This window comes from Andrographis paniculata, unplaced genomic scaffold (assembly GCF_009805555.1).
Source record: "Andrographis paniculata isolate CXL003 unplaced genomic scaffold, ASM980555v1 Contig65END, whole genome shotgun sequence".
Taxonomy (NCBI): domain Eukaryota; kingdom Viridiplantae; phylum Streptophyta; class Magnoliopsida; order Lamiales; family Acanthaceae; genus Andrographis; species Andrographis paniculata.
Window position 1 is genome coordinate 1,722,955 of NW_026137601.1, and position 22,276 is coordinate 1,745,230.

At 35.3% G+C, this 22,276-nt stretch overlaps 4 protein-coding genes, 1 non-coding gene and 1 pseudogene across 5 annotated transcripts; 3 read left to right on the forward strand and 3 right to left on the reverse strand.

Moving 5' to 3' along the window:
• Positions 1–7: 7 nt before the first annotated feature.
• Positions 8–2,771, reverse strand: LOC127262321 (2-carboxy-1,4-naphthoquinone phytyltransferase, chloroplastic). The gene is made up of 11 exons (XM_051290967.1): positions 2,282–2,771; positions 1,725–1,959; positions 1,534–1,637; positions 1,375–1,446; positions 1,156–1,294; positions 982–1,088; positions 818–908; positions 696–734; positions 516–626; positions 372–437; positions 8–292 (listed from the first exon to the last, which is right to left on the reverse strand). The coding sequence occupies exons 1-11, from the start codon at positions 2,371–2,373 to the stop codon at positions 158–160; spliced, it is 1,191 nt and encodes a 396-aa protein (XP_051146924.1). The 5' UTR covers positions 2,374–2,771; the 3' UTR covers positions 8–157.
• Positions 2,772–3,696: 925 nt separating this feature from the next.
• LOC127262362 (ABC transporter G family member 1-like) lies at positions 3,697–6,172 on the reverse strand (annotated as a pseudogene).
• Positions 6,172–7,933, forward strand: LOC127262424 (polyadenylate-binding protein 2-like). Its single transcript, XM_051291099.1, has 6 exons — positions 6,172–6,311; positions 6,445–6,547; positions 7,018–7,088; positions 7,205–7,396; positions 7,490–7,611; positions 7,693–7,933. Exons 1-6 carry the CDS (start codon positions 6,264–6,266, stop codon positions 7,739–7,741), a joined length of 585 nt encoding a protein of 194 aa, XP_051147056.1. The 5' UTR covers positions 6,172–6,263; the 3' UTR covers positions 7,742–7,933.
• A 410-nt stretch (positions 7,934–8,343) lies between these two features.
• Positions 8,344–9,411, reverse strand: LOC127262423 (protein EXORDIUM-like 2). The gene has a single exon (XM_051291098.1). The coding sequence runs from the start codon at positions 9,369–9,371 to the stop codon at positions 8,466–8,468; it is 906 nt and encodes a 301-aa protein (XP_051147055.1). The 5' UTR covers positions 9,372–9,411; the 3' UTR covers positions 8,344–8,465.
• Positions 9,412–15,914: 6,503 nt separating this feature from the next.
• Positions 15,915–17,804, forward strand: LOC127262668 (7-deoxyloganetin glucosyltransferase-like). Its single transcript, XM_051291467.1, has 2 exons — positions 15,915–16,518; positions 16,603–17,804. Exons 1-2 carry the CDS (start codon positions 16,017–16,019, stop codon positions 17,538–17,540), a joined length of 1,440 nt encoding a protein of 479 aa, XP_051147424.1. The 5' UTR covers positions 15,915–16,016; the 3' UTR covers positions 17,541–17,804.
• A 4,379-nt stretch (positions 17,805–22,183) lies between these two features.
• Positions 22,184–22,268, forward strand: TRNAM-CAU (transfer RNA methionine (anticodon CAU)). Its single transcript is given in 2 exon segments — positions 22,184–22,221; positions 22,233–22,268. It is a non-coding gene; the product is annotated as a tRNA-Met (tRNA).
• Positions 22,269–22,276: the final 8 nt, after the last annotated feature.

Sequence of the window (22,276 nt, forward strand, 5' to 3'; positions counted from 1 at the left end):
GACAACGTAAGAACAGCGAATTCACCGGATGCGAAACAAGGACAACTTCATTCGTCACTACTCGATCAAAACATGTGTTCGTGTATGCGCTTTCGATTTGTGACATGTACAAATAAACGGTACAAAAATGACGATCGGCACCTGTGTAATTCGTAACTCAGAGAAGTATGGCATGCGGAAGCTTCTTCCGCGCGAACATTCGAGCTGCAACCAACCCGGCAGCCAATGCTGCTCCGAATACGGTATGTAATCTCACACAGAAATACTTCGCCGCGAAGATCTTCGTTTTGTCCTTCACCATCGAAAGCCAAACAATGAAAATAAACCACTCAATCGTTCAAAATCGCGCCAAATTCGACAAGAAAACTCACCGTGTGATTACTCTTGACAAACCTCGACACCGAGTTCCCCACTGGTAACGTCAAAGCACACAAAACCTGCAAAAAGTAACAATAAGCACGGGGAAACGAATCAAATGATACAACCACAGCTCGAATTTGCTCGGTAAGACTGACCACAGACGAGAAAGGAAGCGTTTGCGCGATTCCTAGAATAAACAGAAGCAAATACAGCGCAATCACGGCCAGATTAACAACTCCGGCTCCTCGTTCAGTTCCAATCCTGACCTGGATTCAAAATCGAAGAATATTTCGAAGCTGATCCTCGGGTTTAAGGTTCAACGCAGAAGGACTCACCAGCGGGGAATATTTCCCGACGGACTTATCATCTTCGATCTGAAAAACGACGCGTCAAAGAAGTCAATAACCGAATAGAAATCCACAAAAACGAGAGATCGATCGGGAAGAGAAGCGGTGACCTGATGAAAATGACTACAGAAGAGGATCAACGTTGTCGTGAAACCAACAAGAATCGACGAAGAGACGGCAGCCCCAGAAACGGAGAGCTCCCTATCATTGCAGCCGAAGTTAAAAAAGCGAGAGCTTCAATTCTTACATTCGACGAGTAGATAACGAAGACAACCTCGACCCGCGCTGAAGAAAGTAAAACGCAATGGTTGCGAACGGACCGAATGCAGCAAAGCATAACGGCTCTCCGATTCCTAAGTAACCGAGGCGAAACGGCGGACACTGCAACACACATTGTTTCGTCACAAATTCAGACATGTCGCGTAAGAAGCTGACAGAATCATCGTACCTGGTAAACGTAGCCACATAGTATCGCGTTTGTCAGCAGAAACATCGCGCGCAAACTTCTCGCCTCCACCGACACCCATACGAGCCCGATAAAGCCAAGCGCGAGCGATGTCCAAGCAAAAGCAGTCGTCCCTTCCCGACTTCGCGAAAAGAAGTATACGAAACTGTATTACATTATCGAGGATTGTAATGAAACCGATCAAAACAGGGCATTTCTTACCTCCCTAGAAGATTGACAACCGATTCTTTCTTGTTTTTATCAGCCCCCGCATCGAAATCATATACATCATTGCTGTTCAAGACGTTATCCAGAACAATTACGATCAAATGACGATTCTAATACATATACGTTTGTTAGTTTACGAGGATAAGTTTCAACCTTAAGTTTACCCAAGCCATGACGAGAACAGACGAAACCAATAGCAGAACAAATCGATTTCCAAAAAATTCACCGGTTTTTAAGTAAGCCGCGGCGCTTCCTACCTGTTAAGTGTTGCAGCATATTTCATCGACAAAATCAAACAAGCCTAAACAGAGTAATTCGAACGTTTAGCTTTGCGAAACTCTTACCATTATAGGGATCAAAGCAACAGAATACATTGGCAATTTGATGGCTCTCCATATCAATGTAGCTTTCGACAAAGTTTCTCCCTTTTCTTGTTCGACACTAATGTCGTCCCTCGAATTCAACACATTTTCATCGAGAATTTGAGTTGAATGTAACTCACTTATCGAAATCTTGTTCGAATACATTTTCGCACATTTCGATTGCCTTCTAAACGATAAAGATTCCACTTGGCATATCCTGAAAGGTTAATAGAACACAAAGAGCTCATACAAATGCAAGTGTAGCTAAGATCATCGATACGTTTTGAAAAATTCCTAGAATTTTAGGCAAATTTTGGCACCAAATTTGATATGAAGTAACATTAGGATATCCTGAATCAATCCGAACCTTATCCGATAACTGCAGAGTAATAAAAATCTTGAGAAATGCAAACATAACCATGAAATAAAGCCCAAGATTGGAAACCATTTTAGAACATCAAGAATCAAAATTGACCACAAACTCCAAGGATGCAATGAATTAGGCATTTACAGAAGAGGAAACAAAACCCTCAACTTGCCTGGTGAAACTGTGCCTGGGGATTAGGTATTGCCGGAGCTTCTCGGAGCCACAGCCATGGCTGGCGCTACAGAGCGCCGCCGCCGCCGCCATAGTTGCAGAGGTCGAAGCAGAATCAAGAACGACGAAAGCCCATCACTAATTTCCTTGCGAATTGTGATTAACGAATGAGCTAGGAAGGGTCACAAGAATACTATATATATGTATTTATTGTATTCAGACAGGGAAATGTTTTTTTTAACGACAATGGAAAGCGCGAATCGTGGGGAGAAGGAAGGGTTATTAGGCGGAGGAAACAGAGATCCCAGTGGATTGATTGTCAAAAAAATATGATACTGTTTTCAGTGTCTGTGAAACAATGGCCACAGATTATTGCAAAAACAATAACAGCAGTGAGTTTATATAATAATGTAAACGAATCGAATCCCATGGGGTGGATGGAATATTTTCGATTATTTGTTTGAATTCAGTGAGCTATTATTATTATTTTTTTAACACAGCTTCTTGATTGTGGAGACATTATTATATGTATATATATAGAGAGAGAGATGAAGATGAAGATGAAGATGAAGATGAAGATGGTGAATTTTAAAATGAGAGTAGGAATGTAGGATTAGGCATTTTATTTTATGGTTACAAATTGAACACAATAAAGAGCTACAAAGTCTTCTGTAGCTTTTCTAGATTAGCTGCATTAATTTTTAGTTTAGGTATAAAACTAGACTTCTAATAATATATGTGCAATGGCTTTGGCCGGAAAATAATAATAATAATAAATAAATGCAATGACTTAATTTAAAAAATTAATATTTAGACAGCACGAGTTTAGACTTGGGGCTGGCAAAAGCTTGCTAAGTCAATCACGGGTGTGACTTGGATTTTGAGAATTTGCACAGCCAAGAATTTGAATTGAAATAGTGGAATAATATGATGTAAATAAATATTGATACGATGTTTTGAATCGTAAAATTGATTTTTAATATAATATAAAAAATAAAAAATAAATGTTTGATATGAATAGTGTAAATCCTTCAAACAACACACCCTTAATATACTCGTACAGTTTTTAAGAATTTTCGTCCGTATCTATTTTCAAGTAATTATATACAGTACATCTTTAATTTTTATTTAAATTACAAACATAATATTATACATACAATTATTTTTTTTACATAATCAAAGGATAAAAATGTCAAAATCTACACACTGATAATAAAATACTATTATTTCTTAATATCAGTACGGGAATAAATTTGTTATATATGTAATTTAAGTGTCATTAAACTTATGCATAATCAACAACTTCAAAATATTTTTTACAATATTAATTAAAGAAAATATGTTTTAAAAAAATTGTTGGGCTATATTCCAACAACAAATAAGTCCATGTCCAGAATCAAGAAATCAAATCTAAGTCTAAAACCAGACAATCTTAACAGTAAGAAAGAAAAGGGATCTATAGAGAATAAGCATCCCAAACAACACACCAAGATCGATCCACTTCGAATATCCCATCAACCCCAAACTCATTCTTGCACATCCCCTCGTACACATACCTACGGAATCCCACGTAGTACATCGGATACTTCCAGAACATCTTCGGCAGATTCTCCGGCCGCCGGACAAACCCCCCGCCAAGCATCATCCCCCCCTGTACCCTCACCCCGATGATCAGTCCCAGCAGGAAGTTCGCCGCCGTCATCATCAGGCTCTCCACCACCATCATCGCCGCCAAGATGACTGCCACGAAGTAAAAGAACTCGACGTCCCCTCGCCGGAGGCCCGCTGGAAAGTACATTATCACCCCGGTATTGCCGATATGAGCGCGAGGAACAGCGCCGACGAGACGGTGTTTCCGATCACGAAAGCCGCCGCGCCATACCGGCCGTTTAGCCTCTCGTTCCGGAAGACATGGAGATCTCGCACTAACGACGGGTATCCGCCGATCACCATGATTGTTAGTTGCGAAGTCACAAAGATCAGTAACGAACATTTTTCCTACAACATAGTATTGATGTGATATTTTGAATAAAAAACGTAATTTTTCAATAGCAGCGCATGCAGTCGAGGAGTTACGTAAACGAAGTTGTGGCTGTTTCCGACGTTGTAGAACACGGTTCCTAAGCCGAGAGCGACTACAACGTGGATGACGAGGCGTAGCCAGTAGTAGCCGAGGTCGCGGTGCATATGGATAAACGACCCATTAGTGAGAGTTAGGCATTGTGTAAGAAAGCTAGCCCGCGCCTCTTTCTTCACACTCAAATTATCACCCTATATATACATTAAGAATATTAAATGATCATCTCACCTAAAAGCTTAAAGTTAAAGAAACACAGATCGATCAAGAAAATCAAAGCTCTTCGGTTTCGATCATGCTCGCTTGTGTATTTCAGCCACCGTGGTTTTCATCCGCGCGCAAACATCGCAAGAGCTGTAAGATATTACGAGCATACTAATCACTTCATTTGCCACGGATTCGCCTCCGTTCCCCTTTTCAATGTCCTAAAAGATCAGAAGTCATCAATGATCATTTCACCTAAAAGCTTAATTTTAAAGGCAACAAACAAAATCGATCAATCGTAAGCGCACGTCGTAAAACTCTGAATTGTTCGCTTTAAGATAGTGATCGGCCAGGCATCGAAGATCCGGACATGGAAAGCCATTCATCGCAAAGAACTACCAGAGATCAATACTGAAATCAGCAACCACAACGGATTCTGGCCATTGCTAAGGCCCTTTCTTCCCCATCCGCCGATCCGCATTTCCATCGAATTCTGCAGCCTCATCTCCCGTATCGCGCTCTCGGCTCTTTAGAGCTTCTCCAAGTTCGACATTGTCGCAGGTAATTGCAACTGTGCTGAATAGTACACCTCTTCGCTAACGGTTAGTGTCCATGCTAGAGCATCCTCGTGTGTCACATAAGCCTGCATCAAATTAGGACAAGAAATGTAAGAATCAATCAATCAATTGATCAATATATATATATATATATATGTAATTGCAGAAACTGTAAATGAATGAACTGACCTGCCAATGCGTCGAGGAGAGTCGATTTGCCGCTGCCGGAAGGGCCCATAACGGCCAGGACCTCGCCGGGGGAGGCGTAGCCGGAAAGTCCCTGGAGAAGTGGTTTAGTGCCCTGTTTTGTAGCTGTGGAGACGGTCACCCATAGATCTTCCCAGGTCAAGTAAACCCCATTGCAGGAACTGTTTACTTCACCTGGTACTCAAATGGAGTTAAAAGCATCATAAAAGATATAATTATGACAAAAATCCTTATCATATCTTAGGCTTCAAACTACTTACCATTTTTGCAAGTTGGATAGCATGCTGAACTGTTATAATGCTCAAACTTCTCACAGTTTCAGGCTCAAATCCTTCTTGGCCAGCGATTTGAATTCCTTCTAGTGGAATCGCATCTGCCTTGATTTTTTTATACTTAAAAGATAGATTTTGTAACCTGCTTCTTGTGAAATTCTTGCTTAAGATTATAACTCTGACAGCATCGAACTCCAACTTTTCCTTTCCTCGTCAAGCAGACACTGCCATTACAATGCCCCTAGCTCATCTTGCTGGCTGTTAGCTCTAATGCCTGCTGTTACTGTAATATTACAAATATCTATACATAACTAAAAAGAATTTGGTTATCAGACAATCCCAACTGGATCTACATTACGCCCATTGATCAATACTGCATTATATAGTTAAAGCAGCATCCAGCTTTCTCCAGATTATTGTGGTAATCATGAATTGACTGCCCGTGGAAGAATTGAGTATTCGGGAAGAAAATCACAGGGAAGGGTGGGGCTCCTTTGAAACCGAAGAAGTCCCGAAGAACTGGGAGAAGGTTGGGCATGGGAATGGGACCCGTGTTGGAAGGGTAAAAGCGCCATTTCAGATGCAAATGTCTCAGATATTATTAGTACTATTTTTGTTATTCTGTGAGAAAGCAACCGCCTGAGGGAGGCAGGGAGGGAGATATTGATGGAGGGCGACGTGGTGATGGCGGCGGCGGACGACGGTGGAGATCAGGTTGATGAATCATGATTTTTTAGTTGCAGATCCGAATTATTTCTGTCTTGTGTTGTGGAATTCACATTCGGTTTCACAAACCCTAGGTTTCGTCGGCAACGCTGTAATCCTGTACGTGTTTTTGTATGTATAGGAGCTGGATAATATGAAGAAGAGGCTGAAGGAGATGGAGGACGAAGCTGCCGCTCTCCGCGAAATGCAGGCAAAAGTCGAAAAGGAGATGGGCGCCGCACAAGGTTTCTTCATCTTCATCTTTTCATTTACGGCGTCCAAATTTGCACTCAAATTGCTTGTATATGGAGCATCTGAATTGCAATTTTGGTTGAATTTTTGTTTCTATTTAGTGTGCTTTTGGCGAGTTTGATGAAGCTTGTGAATATATGATTAGAAGTGGATTGATTTTGCTTGTTTGGGTACAGCTACTGTGATTATATACAGCTATGGTTGTAATATGATGTTGAAAGCATTCAATCGAAAGATTTTCCTGTAAATGAGCATTCAATCTTAATTTACACTGCAATTTGAGCAGTTATTCATGGAGAAAACGATGGTTTCTAATATCCAGTATGAATTACAGTTGCTCGAAATTTCCTAATTGCCAGAATTTATACAGTATCTATCATTTATGATGATGAAATCCCTTCATTTTTGCTCACATTTTCATGCCCATGTACGCTCGTAAATCATATGCATACTTCCATTGCAGGAGATCCAGCTGCTGCAGCTAATCAAGCAAACAGGGAAGAAGTGGATGCAAGATCAATCTTTGTTGGCAATGTGTGTATCATTTAGGTTCCCCTTGATCATCAATAATGTGTTTTCTTCATTAAGGATACCACTTTTCGATGAAATTTGCTGCTTGATTTGCCCGATAATGTTCTTTGGTGGACAAGGTGGATTACTCATGTACCCCAGAGGAAGTGCAGCAGCATTTCCAGACATGTGGAACCGTGAATAGAGTCACAATTCGAACGAACAAGTATGGACAGCCGAAGGGGTATGCATACGTCGAGTTTCTTGAAGCAGAAGCTGTCGAACCAGCCCTCCTTTTGAATGAATCCGAACTTCATGGTCGACAACTGAAGGTTGGCTCCACCCCTTCGTTCTATGCAGAGTCGAAGAACATTAGTTCGTTTACTCTTTCTTTGTTTTCTTAAAGTATAATCGACATTCATTAGGTATCAGCTAAGAGGACTAACATTCCGGGCATGAAGCAACTTCACCCTCGCCGTGCTAATCCCTACCGATCCAGAGGCCTTTTCATGGGTGCTCCTTACATGTTTAACCCTTACGGATACGGGTACGCTGCTTGTCTGCATTTTTTAAACATCTCCCGACAGGTTTCCTTGTGATTCGTCGAATTCTCTTCTTATCCATGTAGGAAGGTACCGAGGTTCCGGGCGCCGATGCGATACAATCCTTATTTCTGAGCCTTCTCCTCTGCTCCAAATGGTAAACTTTCAAGTTTTGAATTCTCTATCTGCATGATCTTGCCTGGAAATGATCAGTTCTTTTTAACTCCGAGATCTGCCTAATGTCTTGCATATTTAATGTTTATTGAATTTTCTCTGTTACTGTTCCGAAGGAGAATTATTTATTTAATTTGTTCAGCTGTTTGTGAACTCGATGAAATCCTTCTTATCTAATCTTAATTCTTAACCCACCATCAATGCTAGAGGAGTACCCTTTACAGCTGTTCTTGTAGTACTAAACCCCTTTCTTGAACCAGACTCAAGACTCCATCTGTCCTCATAGCTGCTATTAGTTTATTACTCTCTTTAGTAATTGCATGTTTCTATCCAGTTGACTTTCCAACACTTGTCTTAATCGCCTTGGCTTCGTTTCTAAAGGCTTTTATTATCATATAGTAGTACATGTTTAGAACGAAGATATCATACTTATCCTTTCCCATTAAAGATTTGTGTCCTTTTATCGCACACGGATTTTGCATTTGTTAGCCATCAACATCTGAACCAGGAGCCATGTATCGTATATAGCAACTAGACGAGAGATGGGCCTATTTAATCATTGATTGAAAACTAAAAAAAAACCATTATTATTTTTATGTAACGTTTCTTTTATACAATAGAGGAAAATATACATACAACCAGGCATTCAGGTACGGTGCACCTCACCGCACCGAATCCCCTCCCTTCAGACGAGCGTAGAGCACTGCGCCGTCTGCGGGTCCCACATCGCCGGAAGAAGGTACTTCCGGCCATTAACGGCGCGCGCATTATAGCTGCCGCCGCTGCTCTTATCCGTCAGTACGCTCCCGGCGTATCCCGGGTATGCGCCGGAGCCGAAAACCCCCGGGCAAGCCGTGACGGCTTCCAGCGGCGCCGCCGCCGGACCCTGGAAATATCCGTTGTTGTACGGATTCGTCACCGTCCCGGCCAGAACCGTGGCCAAGCTGATAACCATCCCGTCGACGCCGACGTCGCCGTTCGGCGCCACGAGCGGCGGCGTCTGAGGGCCGTAGACTGGCTGGTGGAAGGGCCAGGCGCAGTAGCCCGGGCACTGAGTCTCCGAGTTCCCGACCCACGCGTAAGCGAACCGAGCCGCTCCCCGAGTCGAGCCGTGGGAGCCGCAGCGGCTCCTACAGAAACCGTCGACGGCGACGTCCTTCGCCGTCAGCACGAGGTTAACGGCTCCGTTAGCGTGGCCGCCCTTGGCGGCCAAGTATATAATATTAGCATTCTTCAGGGACTTCCCATGGGAGTAGTTCTCGTCGAGGAACTGCTTTCCGACGACGACTGTAGGCGCGCCGGCGCCGCCGTGGTACTTTCCGGTGGTCTTCCACCACGAAGCGACGGATGGAGCAGCGATTTTGGGAGAGTTGAGAGACTGTAGAAAATCGACGACGATCGATCTCTGCGTAGGCGTGAACTTTCCGTACCAGATGAGGTTAACGGTGACGGTACCGTTGAGCAGAGCTCCGTTATGGTACTTGAGCCGCAGCGGTTGCTGCTGCACCAACGCCGCCATGGAAGGCGATGTAAAGAAGAAAAAGGAGGAGAAAAGTTGCAGAAGCAGAAGCAGGACCATAGCTGAGGCCATCGAGATGGATTTGCAAAGCTTGGAGTGCCAAATCCCTAGCGTGGGGGTAATTTATATACGAAAGTCAGTAACACAGCTGTAGGCAGGCAGGGAAGCGTCGAGTTCGAGGGGGACACGTGGCGGAATGTAAGTGGAGAAGGGGTAGTACCGCCAGCTGGAGCTTGCTGGATGACGTGGAATTATTGCAGCCGACGTGGAAGTCAGTGCAGTGAATGAATGAAGCAATAATAAAGGTCCAATCTTTTAGTACTCCATTTTAGTGAATTGAATCTTATTGGAAAAATTACATCATAGGATGGGTGTGTGCTAGGGTAGGGTAGGTTGGTAGGGATTTGAATGGGGACGAAGGAGCCCCTACCTGCAGCCCATAATGCCACGTGTCAATGTGAAGTGAACACAACACAGCTTTTCTTTCCCATAATCCATCATCACCAATTCACCAGCATTAATATTTTTCACATATATATGAATACTACGAATGAATAATAGCCTAGCCTGTCTGAGCCATTTTTAGGGTGGGTGGTTGGTTGTTGATCCTGAGGATTATAGTGATGGACTGTGTAGGAGAAGTAGTGTTATTGGATATTTTTCAGGTGTTCCATATATGAATTTTGTTGGAGTAATTGTTGATATATATATATATATATATGAGGTGGTAAGTCACGGGTAAAATAATAGAGTTATTATTATTATTATCCATCCGATGGAGAATTGGAAGTGGTGGGATTTCTGGATGGTGACATCATTATCCTCATCGTCTAATTAATTTAATCATAATTATGCTTTGGTTTCTTGGGAGAATTGAACTACAATTGTTTTGTTTTGCGTGTCGAGTGTCTTGATTCATTCATTCAGTATGTGTCAGTGTGTGTCTGTCAATTATCTGTATCTATATTTTGGTGTACCCGATCGAAAGCCAAAAAAAAAAAAAAAAAAAGAGTGGGGTCTGCTATATACATTTATATCCATCCAAGAAAATTGTCATTTGGGCGCATTCTGATCCTGATCCTGACCCTATATTGTATCCTTTGTTTACACAATTATTTTTCATTAATACGATATTATTTATTTTTGAAAATATTATATTAAATATATTTATTTTTAATAAAAAATATAATATTAAATATAACTTTTTAATTTTTTTTTTTCAAATTTTTAAAATTTCAAAAGCTTTCAAAAGCATCAGTCTAAGAAGACATGTACTTGGTAGTTGGTTGGTTTCTTGTCACAAATTTCTTTTCCATTTGTTGTGATCGATTGGATTGGATGGCACAAGTCGGCCATACCTCAATTCAAAAATTATTGTGCACACCAAATATTTATTCTGTCCTCTAATAATCTATTTTTTCATTTTAATTGTCTCAGTAAAAAAAGTATCCAATTTTTTTTGTTAGTCATTGTTCTATGTACATAACATTACAAATACTCTTACAATTTACAATATATTATACAAATATCATTACTTTTATATAATACAAAAATTTAAAATTTTTTATCTTTATTTCAACTTCATCATAATATAATATTAATATTTTAAAATTTCGTGCAAAAACTAAATGAATAAATAAATATTTGTTGGAAAAAATATAATATTACTATTACTACTACTATATATATATATATATACACATTATTATTATTATCATCATTATTGTTATTATTACCGTACCACCCTAGGCTACATACACATGCACATTGTCTCCGTCAATATAAACTGGTTAATTTTTTTATTGGTGAATATCAAATGATTCATGTATTATCAATTATATTAATTAATTAATTAAAGAATGCAAAGAATATTATTGCATTGTTAGTGCTGTTGTTGATGTGTTTTTGTAGTGGGTGGGAATGCATGCAAGTTAATAAAGAATTAGTAGTGGGGTGTGATTCTTAATTATGCTACTTTTATTTAATTATTGAATTATGAGGGGGTTGTGGTTGTACTAATTTATTAATCAATAATTAATGTGTTGAATTAATTGAATGGTGTCAATATTTGTGTGTGATAAATGTAGGGTGTGTTTGTTTGCGGGATTTTGTGGGATTTCTACTATTCCCACAAAATTTTCCCTCCAAAAATATCAAATCAAATATTTATTTTTCATTTTTTATATTATACTAAAAATCAATTTTACATTCAAAACATCACATCAATTCTTATTTATATCATATCGTACAACTATTCAAATTCAAAATTTTTACTATTCAAACCCCAACCCAAAATCCAAGCCCTCAGACAAACACACCAGTAGTATGCAGTAAGAACAGATTAGAAAGGATATGAGTATGAGTATGAGTACATGCAAGAAAGAAAAGATGGAAACAAATAGTGGCAGCAGTAGTAGTAGTTGTTGCATATCTGCATGAATGCATGCATGCGTGCACTCCTGTACAAAATATCAATCATACTACTGTAACTGTACTAGTAATTTACAGGACAAGAATTGATGAAATTATTATTATTATTATTATTAGAAAAAAAAAAAAAAAAAAAGAAAGAAGAAGATAATGAACAGCAGTGCAGTAGGTATGGCATTGGCAGCACTGCTACTGCAAAAAACTGCATTTCCACTTTACGACGTCGTTTCACATATCCTCTTCACAAGAAACAAAGGAACAAACAGACCACGACAAATTAAAGAAAAAACAGCCATATCCAGTCCAGGCCCACCAAATTATTATTATTATTATTATTTTACGTCGGAATCCGCCGCCGCTAGTCGAAAATGAGCACCAAGTAAACTTCAGATAGAACCTAACTAATACCCGAAAAACTAAGTCATACTAAGCAGATAGACTTGAAGGCATCGGAGTTTAAACCTATTAGCTCAAGGTCACAAGTTCACTATTCATATCACCGTACCATCCGACTTATTATTATTATTATTATTATTATTGATTTTGCATGCCCATGTCTCGTCCGTACTCTGTCCGTATGCATGTATGTATATCTATGACAATTATTGTGACACGTGAGCTTCCATTCCATTCCTTTCCCTTTTCTTTTTTAACCTTTTGCTTTTAATTTCAACCTATACTAATTAACTTAATTATGCATGCATACACACATATATTTTTATAAATAGGTAATTATCTTAAACTATCTTCGTCTGGCTTTAAGGATGTTAAGTATTCCATATTAGATGTAATGTTGGGATTCTCCTACCTTATAAAGGGTGAATGGCTACTCCACTTACAACCAATTGGTTTTAAGTTGGAATCCCGGATTTTCGTCTTAACAAAGGATTTCATTTACTTGTGTATTGAATATTTAAGAAATTTTGATATTTTTGTCATTTGACTTTATGTATAAAATCATTGTATATGTAATGATATATATGTAATTTAAATAAAAATTAAAAATAATTTTATAAGATTACTTTTTATAGAATAGAAAGTAAATAATTTTGAGTAAAATAGAGAATAATAATAAAAATGATACTTTGTGACTGAGGAATTAATAAAAATGAAAGATTGAAAATTTTTGATTTGAGACGGAAGAATTAATATAAATGAAAGTGAAAATTCTATGAAGCAAGACAAAATGAAAGAAATGAGATGACAATAAAAATAAAAATAATATTTGATATTATAGCTATGACACAAATTCAAGAAATTTTTATATTAATTGATAAGGTGTCAGCCAATTTGAAATTAAACTTCCTTCTTCAGTTTTTTGTGGGCCAAAAATAGGCTTTAAAAGTTTGAGCCCATTTAAGATAAAGAAACTCAAAATGAGATAGGGCTATTTTCTTGTCACGCTCATCCAATTTTTTTTTTTTTTTATTTTCTTGTTTATTAATGCACTACACGACAAAAATATTTAATAATAATAATAATAATAATGAACTACTATTATTATTGCCTGACATAGTGACAATATCTTCCTATCCACATTTACTAATTTATATGGTAAATGCATAATTTATTCAAAACAATTCTCCATTTATGTACTTATATGTAATATAATTTCATATTTTTATCTCTATAAATACAAAAAATATATATAAATTAAAGATATTTTAGTGTTTGTATATTGAATATTTTATTGTAATAGAAAATTAATATTTTAGAGCGGAACAAATCAAAATAGTAAAATATATATACATTAAATTGAAATAGAGGAAATATTTTTTTAATCTAATGAAATAATTATGAGTTTATTCTTCTAGTTATCAAAAAAAATTATAAATTTTTTTAAAAAATTTGTAGTTTTGTTATACAATTCAAACACGTGTCACAAAATTTGTGAATTATGAATTGTTCAGCTTTGTGTGTGTATTTTTTTGGTGATTAAAAAAACAAAATTATTTAAATTTAATATTAAAATAATATATGATGTAATATTTGGTAATATATATACTTGAAAAAAGCATAGAGATTCAATAGTGAAAAATCGGAGGCTAAACAGACCACAAGATCTCTTAATGTCACAACATTGATCAGAATCATCGTAAGACTCAGTACCTACGAATTAGTGTGGTGATAATGGTGATATTGAATTTAATACAAATCCTATTTGTGCCTGCTTAATAACATCCAACATAAACATAAATTATATATATATAATTTTATTTTTTTTATCTATTTATTGCCAATTAACTAATTATAAGAAGTTTGGGATTGTATCATATAATTAATTAAAAACTAGTGCTTATTTATTTATTTATTTATTACTATCATTGAGCACCAGCAGCCTCTGCTGACTTTATCAATTCAGACACTCGCATCTACCAAGTAGTTAAAGTACATAAATTCAACTCAATATATATATATATATATATATATAATTAATTACAGTAAAAAGCAGCAGCCTTCATATCCAGTAAAATAAGAGTATTATCTTAAATAAAATTACTAATTTAAGCACTTCCTATGTTGTCATTGAAAGAAACGTTCAAAATATATTTTAATGTGGTGTATATATATATATATATTTTGTTATTTTGTCTATTTATAATAAAAATAATAATAATACTAGAAAAAATATTTTTTTACGACGCGAAAACCGTAGCCGTTATTCGAAGCTTCGCACTGGGTAAACTTCCGATAGGTGAATTTGGAGGCGTCTAGGTTTGAACCCGGTCATAGGTTCACTCTCAACACCACTCGGTCATCATTTACGAAACTAAAAATGAAATATTTTTTTATAAAAATAAACAAATCTATTTTTTTATGAAGAACAAAAAATAATACTATTCTCTTCATTCCCAATTTTATTTTTATTTTTCTTTTTAATACGTCTCTTAAGGGTGTGTTCCCAGATTTTTGATTGGATTTACACTATTCATCCAATTTTTTCCTTCCAAAAACATCAAATCAAACACCTATTTTTTATTTTTTATATTATACTAAAAATCAATTTTACATTAAAAACATCACATCAACACCTATTTATATCACATCATACAACTATTCACATTCAAAATTTGTACTGTTCAAATCCCAGCTCAAGATCCAATCCCCAAACAAACACATGCTAAATTTATCAATTTATTAATCAATATTTAATTATTATATTTTATCTAATATTTAATTATAATAAATATCACTAATTTTATTATATTTTTATAAATCTAATTTTTAACTAAATTTCTAAAATTATTTGCAACTATTTTTTATTTTTATGATTGTTTTAATAAAATATTTATTTTTCTTAATTTTGTGTGAGACCAAGGGTGAGTTTCTTTAGGGGGTCTTTGGAAAATTTGGGTTTGAGTTTAATTTTTATTTGAATTTTGAGTTGAGTTTAAATTTTGATATTTTTTTTATATTTAGATTTGATTGGAGGTTTGAGGAGTTTTGATATGATTAATTGAATGAGTAATAAATATAATAATATAAATGAGTATTAATTTGTATAATTTAATTATAAATTTATATTATATATACATATATATTTATAAATTTGTATTTATCTGTATTATAAAATATTTTATTTTCTAAAAAAATAATATATATTTTTTTATATATTTTATTAAATTATTTATATTATAAAAAATTATATTTACATTTATAATTTAAATAAATAAATTGCTAAGAGCTTGTCAGGGCAGGAAAAGACCAGGCCAACAGTGACCATGCAGTAATTTTGGCCAAAATTACAATAATACTTCCTCCGTCCCACGTACTATGTCCATGTTGTCATTTCTGTCCGTCTCTCATATCATGTCATTTTTTTTTTGGAAAATGATTATACATTTTAATTTTATTTTAAACTTTTTAATTTATTTTTTTTATTTTAATTAAATTAATTAGTTATGTCAATTTTAATTTATAATTATTTATATTATAGAATAATTATTTTCATTAATATATTTTTTATTATTTATTAATTATACATTTTCTAAAATACAGTGTCTACAGTGTAGTAGACACGGTGTGAATATAGGACGGAGGGAGTAAATACTAATTTTATCAGAGGAGTAGTAATAATAAATAATAAAATTGTCTTTTAGGCCTTGACAATACCCCAGTTGGTTCTATGCCAAAAATAAATTAAAAAAAAATACTGTTGGTTTTGGAGATCTATATAAGAAAGTCTTAGTTCAGAGTTATCTCAATCTCATCCAAAGGTTTTATAACGAAACTACATTAAATTAAATTAAATTATTATTACTATTAAATAATAATAATATTATTATTATGAAGCATCCTCCTCGTCCTCACGCCGTCGTGATTCCATACCCGGCGCAGGGCCACATCGCCCCTGTCCTAAAATTGGCCAAGATTCTGCACTCCAGGGGCTTCTTCATCACCTTCGTCAACACTGAGTTCAACCACACCCGCCTGGTCCGGGCCCGGGGACCCCAATCCGTGCAGGGACTCCCGGACTTCCAGTTCAGGACCATCCCCGACGGCCTGCCTCCTTCCGACAAGGACGCCACCCAGGATATTCCTCAGCTCTGCGATTCCCTCCGCCGGAATGGATTCCCTCCTTTTCTCCACCTGCTCCGGGACCTCAACGACTCCCCGGACTGCCCCCCGGTCACCTGCATCGTTTCCGACGGCGCCATGAGCTTCACTCTCGACGCCGCTGACCAGCTTGGAATCCCCGAGGTTGTGTTCTTCACCACCAGCGCCTGTGGATTCATGGGTTATTGCAATTACGCTGAGCTCGTGACACGTGGCATATTTCCCCTCAAAGGTATGGGTTATTTGGTTCGAATTCGAATATTTTTATATTTTTAAAATCGAAGTGATTTTCATTCGGGTCGGGTCGGGTTGACAGATGAGAGTCAGATTACGAACGGGTTTCTTGAAACGGAGCTGGAGTGGGTTCCGGGTATGAAGAACATTAGGCTGAGGGATTTTCCGAGCTTTATTCGGTCAACGGACCCCGACGACATTATGGTCAACTATAACATTATACAGACGAGGGATGCGTCGAGGGCGAAGGCTGTAATAATTAATACGTTCGACGAACTGGAGGAGGAGGTCCTGGGAGCTCTCAGGGAAAAGTTCGGCCACGTCTGCACAATCGGGCCCCTGCAGCTGCTGGAGCACGAGGAGGTCAAAGATCCCGAGGTCCGGGCCCTCGGGTCCAGCCTCTGGAAAGAGGACGACGCCTGCCTCCAATGGCTGAGCCAGCGGGCGCCGGATTCGGTTCTGTACGTAAATTTCGGAAGCATCACGGTGCTGTCGCGGGAGCAGGTCCTGGAGTTCGCGTGGGGGCTGGCGAACAGCAATCAGTACTTTTTGTGGGTGATCAGGCCGGACCTGGTGGTCGGGGAGTCGGCGGTGCTGCCGGAGGAGTTCGCGGCGGCGGTGGCGGGTCGGGCCATGATGGTCGGGTGGTGCCCGCAGGAGCGGGTCCTGGCCCACCCGGCTGTGGGCGGGTTTTTGACGCATTCAGGGTGGAATTCGACGGTGGAGGGGGTGGCGGAGGGGGTGCCGATGATATCGTGGCCGTTCTTTGCGGAGCAGCAGACGAATTGCCGGTACGTGTGCGGCGCGTGGGGGATGGGGGTGGAGATTGAGGGGGAGGTGAAGAGGGAGGAGGTGGCGCGTCTGGTGGGGGTTCTGATGGAGGGGGAGAAGGGGAAGGATATGAGGAAGAGGGCGCGTGAGTGGAAGGAGAAGGCGCGGGCCGCCGCGAAGAGCGGTGGCGCGTCGCGCCGGAATTTGGAGCATTTGATCGATCAAGTGCTGCTGCGGGGCCGGAATTGAATATTAATTGCGGTTTGTTTTTCTGTTTGTTTGTCCGTTTTCGATAATTAATGATATATTAATGACGCAATCGGCTGTTGTTTATCTGTAACTGTTGCATTAATGTGAGACGATAGCGTAGTGTTACTATTATATTGGTTATTGTTACAAGTTACCTCAAATTCACATAAAATATAGATTATAAATAGTACTCGTAAGTTTCAAATAAGTTGCAACATTAAAGTAGGATAATTTAAAAATTAGATGATGTGATTGAGTGAAAAATGTATATATATATTTTTATTTTGGTGATACGATGAAATAAAGTGTGTGGTAAATATTAAATATGATTAATTATTTCTTATTTTAAAAATGATGCAAGATATTAGGAGATACCAAAAATAAAATATTGCATGGTATTTGGGACAGAGATAATATATAAATATGATATATATAAATAGATAGTATAAGATACATAGTATTAATTTAATAAAATATAATGAATTCACTTCATCTTATATATATTTCTTCTGTTTTGATTCAAAATAGTTATTTGAAATTATGCAAATGTATATTCATTTAATCAGACACGAGTTTTAATAAAAGTGAGCAATAATTATTTTTTATTTTTTTATAGTAAAAACAGTACAAAAATAGAATGATTTTTTAATTAAAAAGAAAATAAGAATATTTTCAATGATAACCTAAAAGGAAAATGAGCGTAGGTTTGAACCACGGGGAGTAATAAATTAAGAAATATAACTTGATTTTGATATTTTTGTTTTTTTATATATGAATTAATTTTATATATAATAGTCTTTTAAATTTATATAAAAATTGAAAAAACAATAATATTAACATATAATTTATTTTTACTATAATAACAAATTAATATTTTTATCGAAACGGACGAAAATATTAAAAAATAATTTTAATTGATATAAAAAAATATAATACATTATAATTAATTTTAGTATATAAGATACATTAATACAACATAAATATAAAAGAGAATTGACAATACATTCTATATTAAATAAAAAAAAGTATATAATTATTTATACTATATATAAATAAATAAATATATATATATATATTTTATAGACAAACAACAAAAATAAATATAAATTTAATGGATGGGAGTATTACTTATTTATTTTTCTTACACTTGTGGTGCTACCTACTGTTACAATTTTGAACAGTATATATCTATATTACTTGGCTCATTGACAATTGTGGGATCTCCGGTCCAAGGACTCGTCAGAATCATATAAATCCGAAAGGTCAACTTGAAAGACGTAGGTTTAGCTGTTTGGGTTGTTGGAATAATAATTAATAAATAAATAAATAAATAAACATATAATAAAAGTATGCGCAAGTGGACCCAATTGCTAAAGTAACGAAGATGACCCGACGCAATAATAATAATAATAATAATAATAATAGAATTACTATAAGGTAGCTTTCATGGAAACAAAAAAGTTGGGATATTTATTAGGTTTTTCTTTTTTTTTCTTTTTTTTTTTAAAGAAAAATGTATATAGTGAAAATGAAATAATTTTAAAGATAAATAAGTTGGGATATTTATTAGGGTGTTTTCGTTTGGGGATTAGAATTTTAGATTAGAATTTTTGAAAATTTTGAAATGAGAATTTTTAAGTTATGTGAGTACGAGAGTTTGAATTTTTGTAATGATTATGTTATGATAAATAAGGATTTTATTAAAATAAATTTTATTAATCTAATACTTCCTCCGTTATGCAAATGTGTATTCATTTGACTGAGCACGATTTTTAATAAAATTGAATAATAATTGTTACTTTTTTCTTTTATAGTAAAAAATACAAAAATGTAATAATTTTTTACTTAAAAAGAAAACAAAAATATTTTTCAATGACAACCAAAAAAAGGAAAGTGAGTATAGATTTGAACGACGGAGAGGAAGTAGTTTCAATTAGATGATATGTAAATATTAAAAAAAATTGTGAGTAATAATTGAAAATGACGTTGAATTCAAAGTATATAATTAAAATAAAAATTAATTTATAAAAAAATTACAGTTTTATTTTATTTGTTTTTTTTTAATCACTTTTTTCTTATTTAATGTGAAGGCAATTAATCACATTTTTTTATTTGCTAAAATAAGTGTTACTCCCTCCGTCCCATTAATAAGTACTTAATTACTTTTTACGCGTAGTTTTAGGTATATTAGTATTATATTGGGATATAGTATGAATAAAGTTGAAATGATTAAAATAACCTTGTTAGTATGTGTGATACAAAGGTAATGACATTTGTGTAATATATTGTAAGTTGTAAGGGTATTTGTAATGTTAGGTAGATAATACAGTTAAGGAAACAGATACTTTGTTATGGAACGGACTAAAATGGAAAAATGAATACTTTGTTATGAAACGGAGAGAGTATTATTTTCTGAAATTATGGGATGTTTTCTGAACCGATAGCTTTTGAAAAGTTGAGGACTGAAATATAAGAATTAAAGTGTAGAGTAGAAATTAGTAGGGATTTTAATTTGACTTTGTAGAACAATGTACTATAGTATAAAAAATATATATTTTTTTGGATTATATTATTAATTTTTTTGAATGGTTAACATTTTTTTTTAAAAATTTTTTAATTTTTTTAGGGAAGACAATAAATAAATTAAAATTTATATAAAAAAAGTTCATATGTTCGGCCGTTGTAGCTGATTTGGTGGACAAGTGTCTTCCGGCAAGCCACGTAAGTGCCACATAGGCATCTTTTACGCCGGATGACTATAAGTGCAAAAATTTTTTATTTACAAGACTAATGTGCATCAAGATTAAATTACGAGAGTAAAATGATAAAAAAGTTCAATTACGGAACTGAAAATATCATTTTATCGTACTAATAATAATAATAATAATAATAATGACAGTAACAGGTAGAAAACTGTCAAAATGAACGTGCATGCACTTAGATGGATGATCAATAAGTTTGTTAGGTGAAATAAATAAATACAAGTATTATATAGTCAAGTGAATATTTAATTATATATTTAGCAGGTAGCCCGTACATCTATATATATATATATATACACACGACGAGTATAAACATAGCTTACATTACTTACATACATACATATATATATATAAAAGTATATCTGTGTATTTAAGAGAGAAATAAAAATATAAGATTACATGTAACTCCAACAAAACATTTAAAATAAATAATAATAAAAGATAAATTGATTGATGAAAGCACTGTTGGACCAACCTTATTTGTCACAATTACACATGTGGATGTGGTGTTGCGATGCCTGTTAGGTGTATAGCCAACTCGTAGGTACCTAATAAATAAAATAATAATAATAAGAAAGTCATGCATACTCTCAAAAGTAAATGTTCAATTAAGTAGCACTAAACCAGCAATATAGCCTATTGACATTCTTGCGTGTTGTATACTTCCATTTACCAAACAACAATCGTTTAGATTTTAAAATAATAATTAGAGTTAAAAATATTATATTTGAGGTGATATTTTATAATATATATATTTTTTATTTTTTTTTAAGAAAAGAAATGATCCCAATGAATAGTACTAGAAGCTCTATTTTTTAACACATGTATATTTTTAAAAAAAATTTTGTTACATAAATTAAAGAATATGTAAACTTTATATGTAAAATTGTTTTGATTAAATTTATTATTAGAATACAGTTGATAAATTATAAATAAAAGAGTAGTGTGTTGGTGATTTTAAGTGAGATATACAAAAATTTATTATTTATGTAGAGGTTAATTGTAAATTGCCCAAAATTATAAAATGGATAATGGAGAGAGACTCATTTTTATTTCAAAATCCATTTTTTAATACTTAATTGTGACGATTTTCGTCCCGTAAAGGATGGCCTCAGGTCCACCTGCCACAGGGCTTGATTTGCAAGATATTAGGTTTTACCGGAGATTTACCCAATGCGTAATTTCGGGCAGCGACTACGGATTTCCACGTTATCCAAAATAAAAAATAAAAAAATAAAAAAATTGTGACGATTTTCTAACCTTTAGAAAATATGAAAGAGAAGACAAAGAATAGGATGACTGCACGCACGCAATCACGTGCTCTTTGCAATCCAACGACCCATTTAAACTAACTTTTTTCTTTTTTCTTTTTTCTCTTGTAATTCTTCATCTACTATTCAATGTCAATGATTTGAACTCAAATAAATAATATATGATAAAACAATCAAGAATGGTCAAAAATCACAAAACCTTGTCCAAACAATGGATAGTTTATGGGATTATATTTTCATGTCAGCCTATGTTTGTTTGACTATAGTTTGAAATTTATTTAGAATGAAATTTTAATTTTATTTAGAAATAATATATTTTTATTGAGATTGTGTATCTAATATAATTTATTTATTTTTTTTTGATCTGATATGTAATTATCGGCTGACATAATTTTAAATTAATTATTTTTGTTTGAAGGGAAAGGCCTATTAAGGCATCTTGTGTGCACCTTTCGCACTATTGATTGGGCCAGGAAAACCCTTAAAAAAAAATAAATTAAAAAAATCTTCATCTGAGTCCTTTTAATAGAACAAATTAATAATTCCAACAATATTATTCTAGTAAAATTTATTATATATATATTAATAAATTTAGAAACGATATAGAAAGGGGGTGGTGGCGCAGTTGGCTAGCGCGTAGGTCTCATAGCTTCTGAGTGATCCTGAGGTCGAGAGTTCGAGCCTCTCTCACCCCATGAAAATT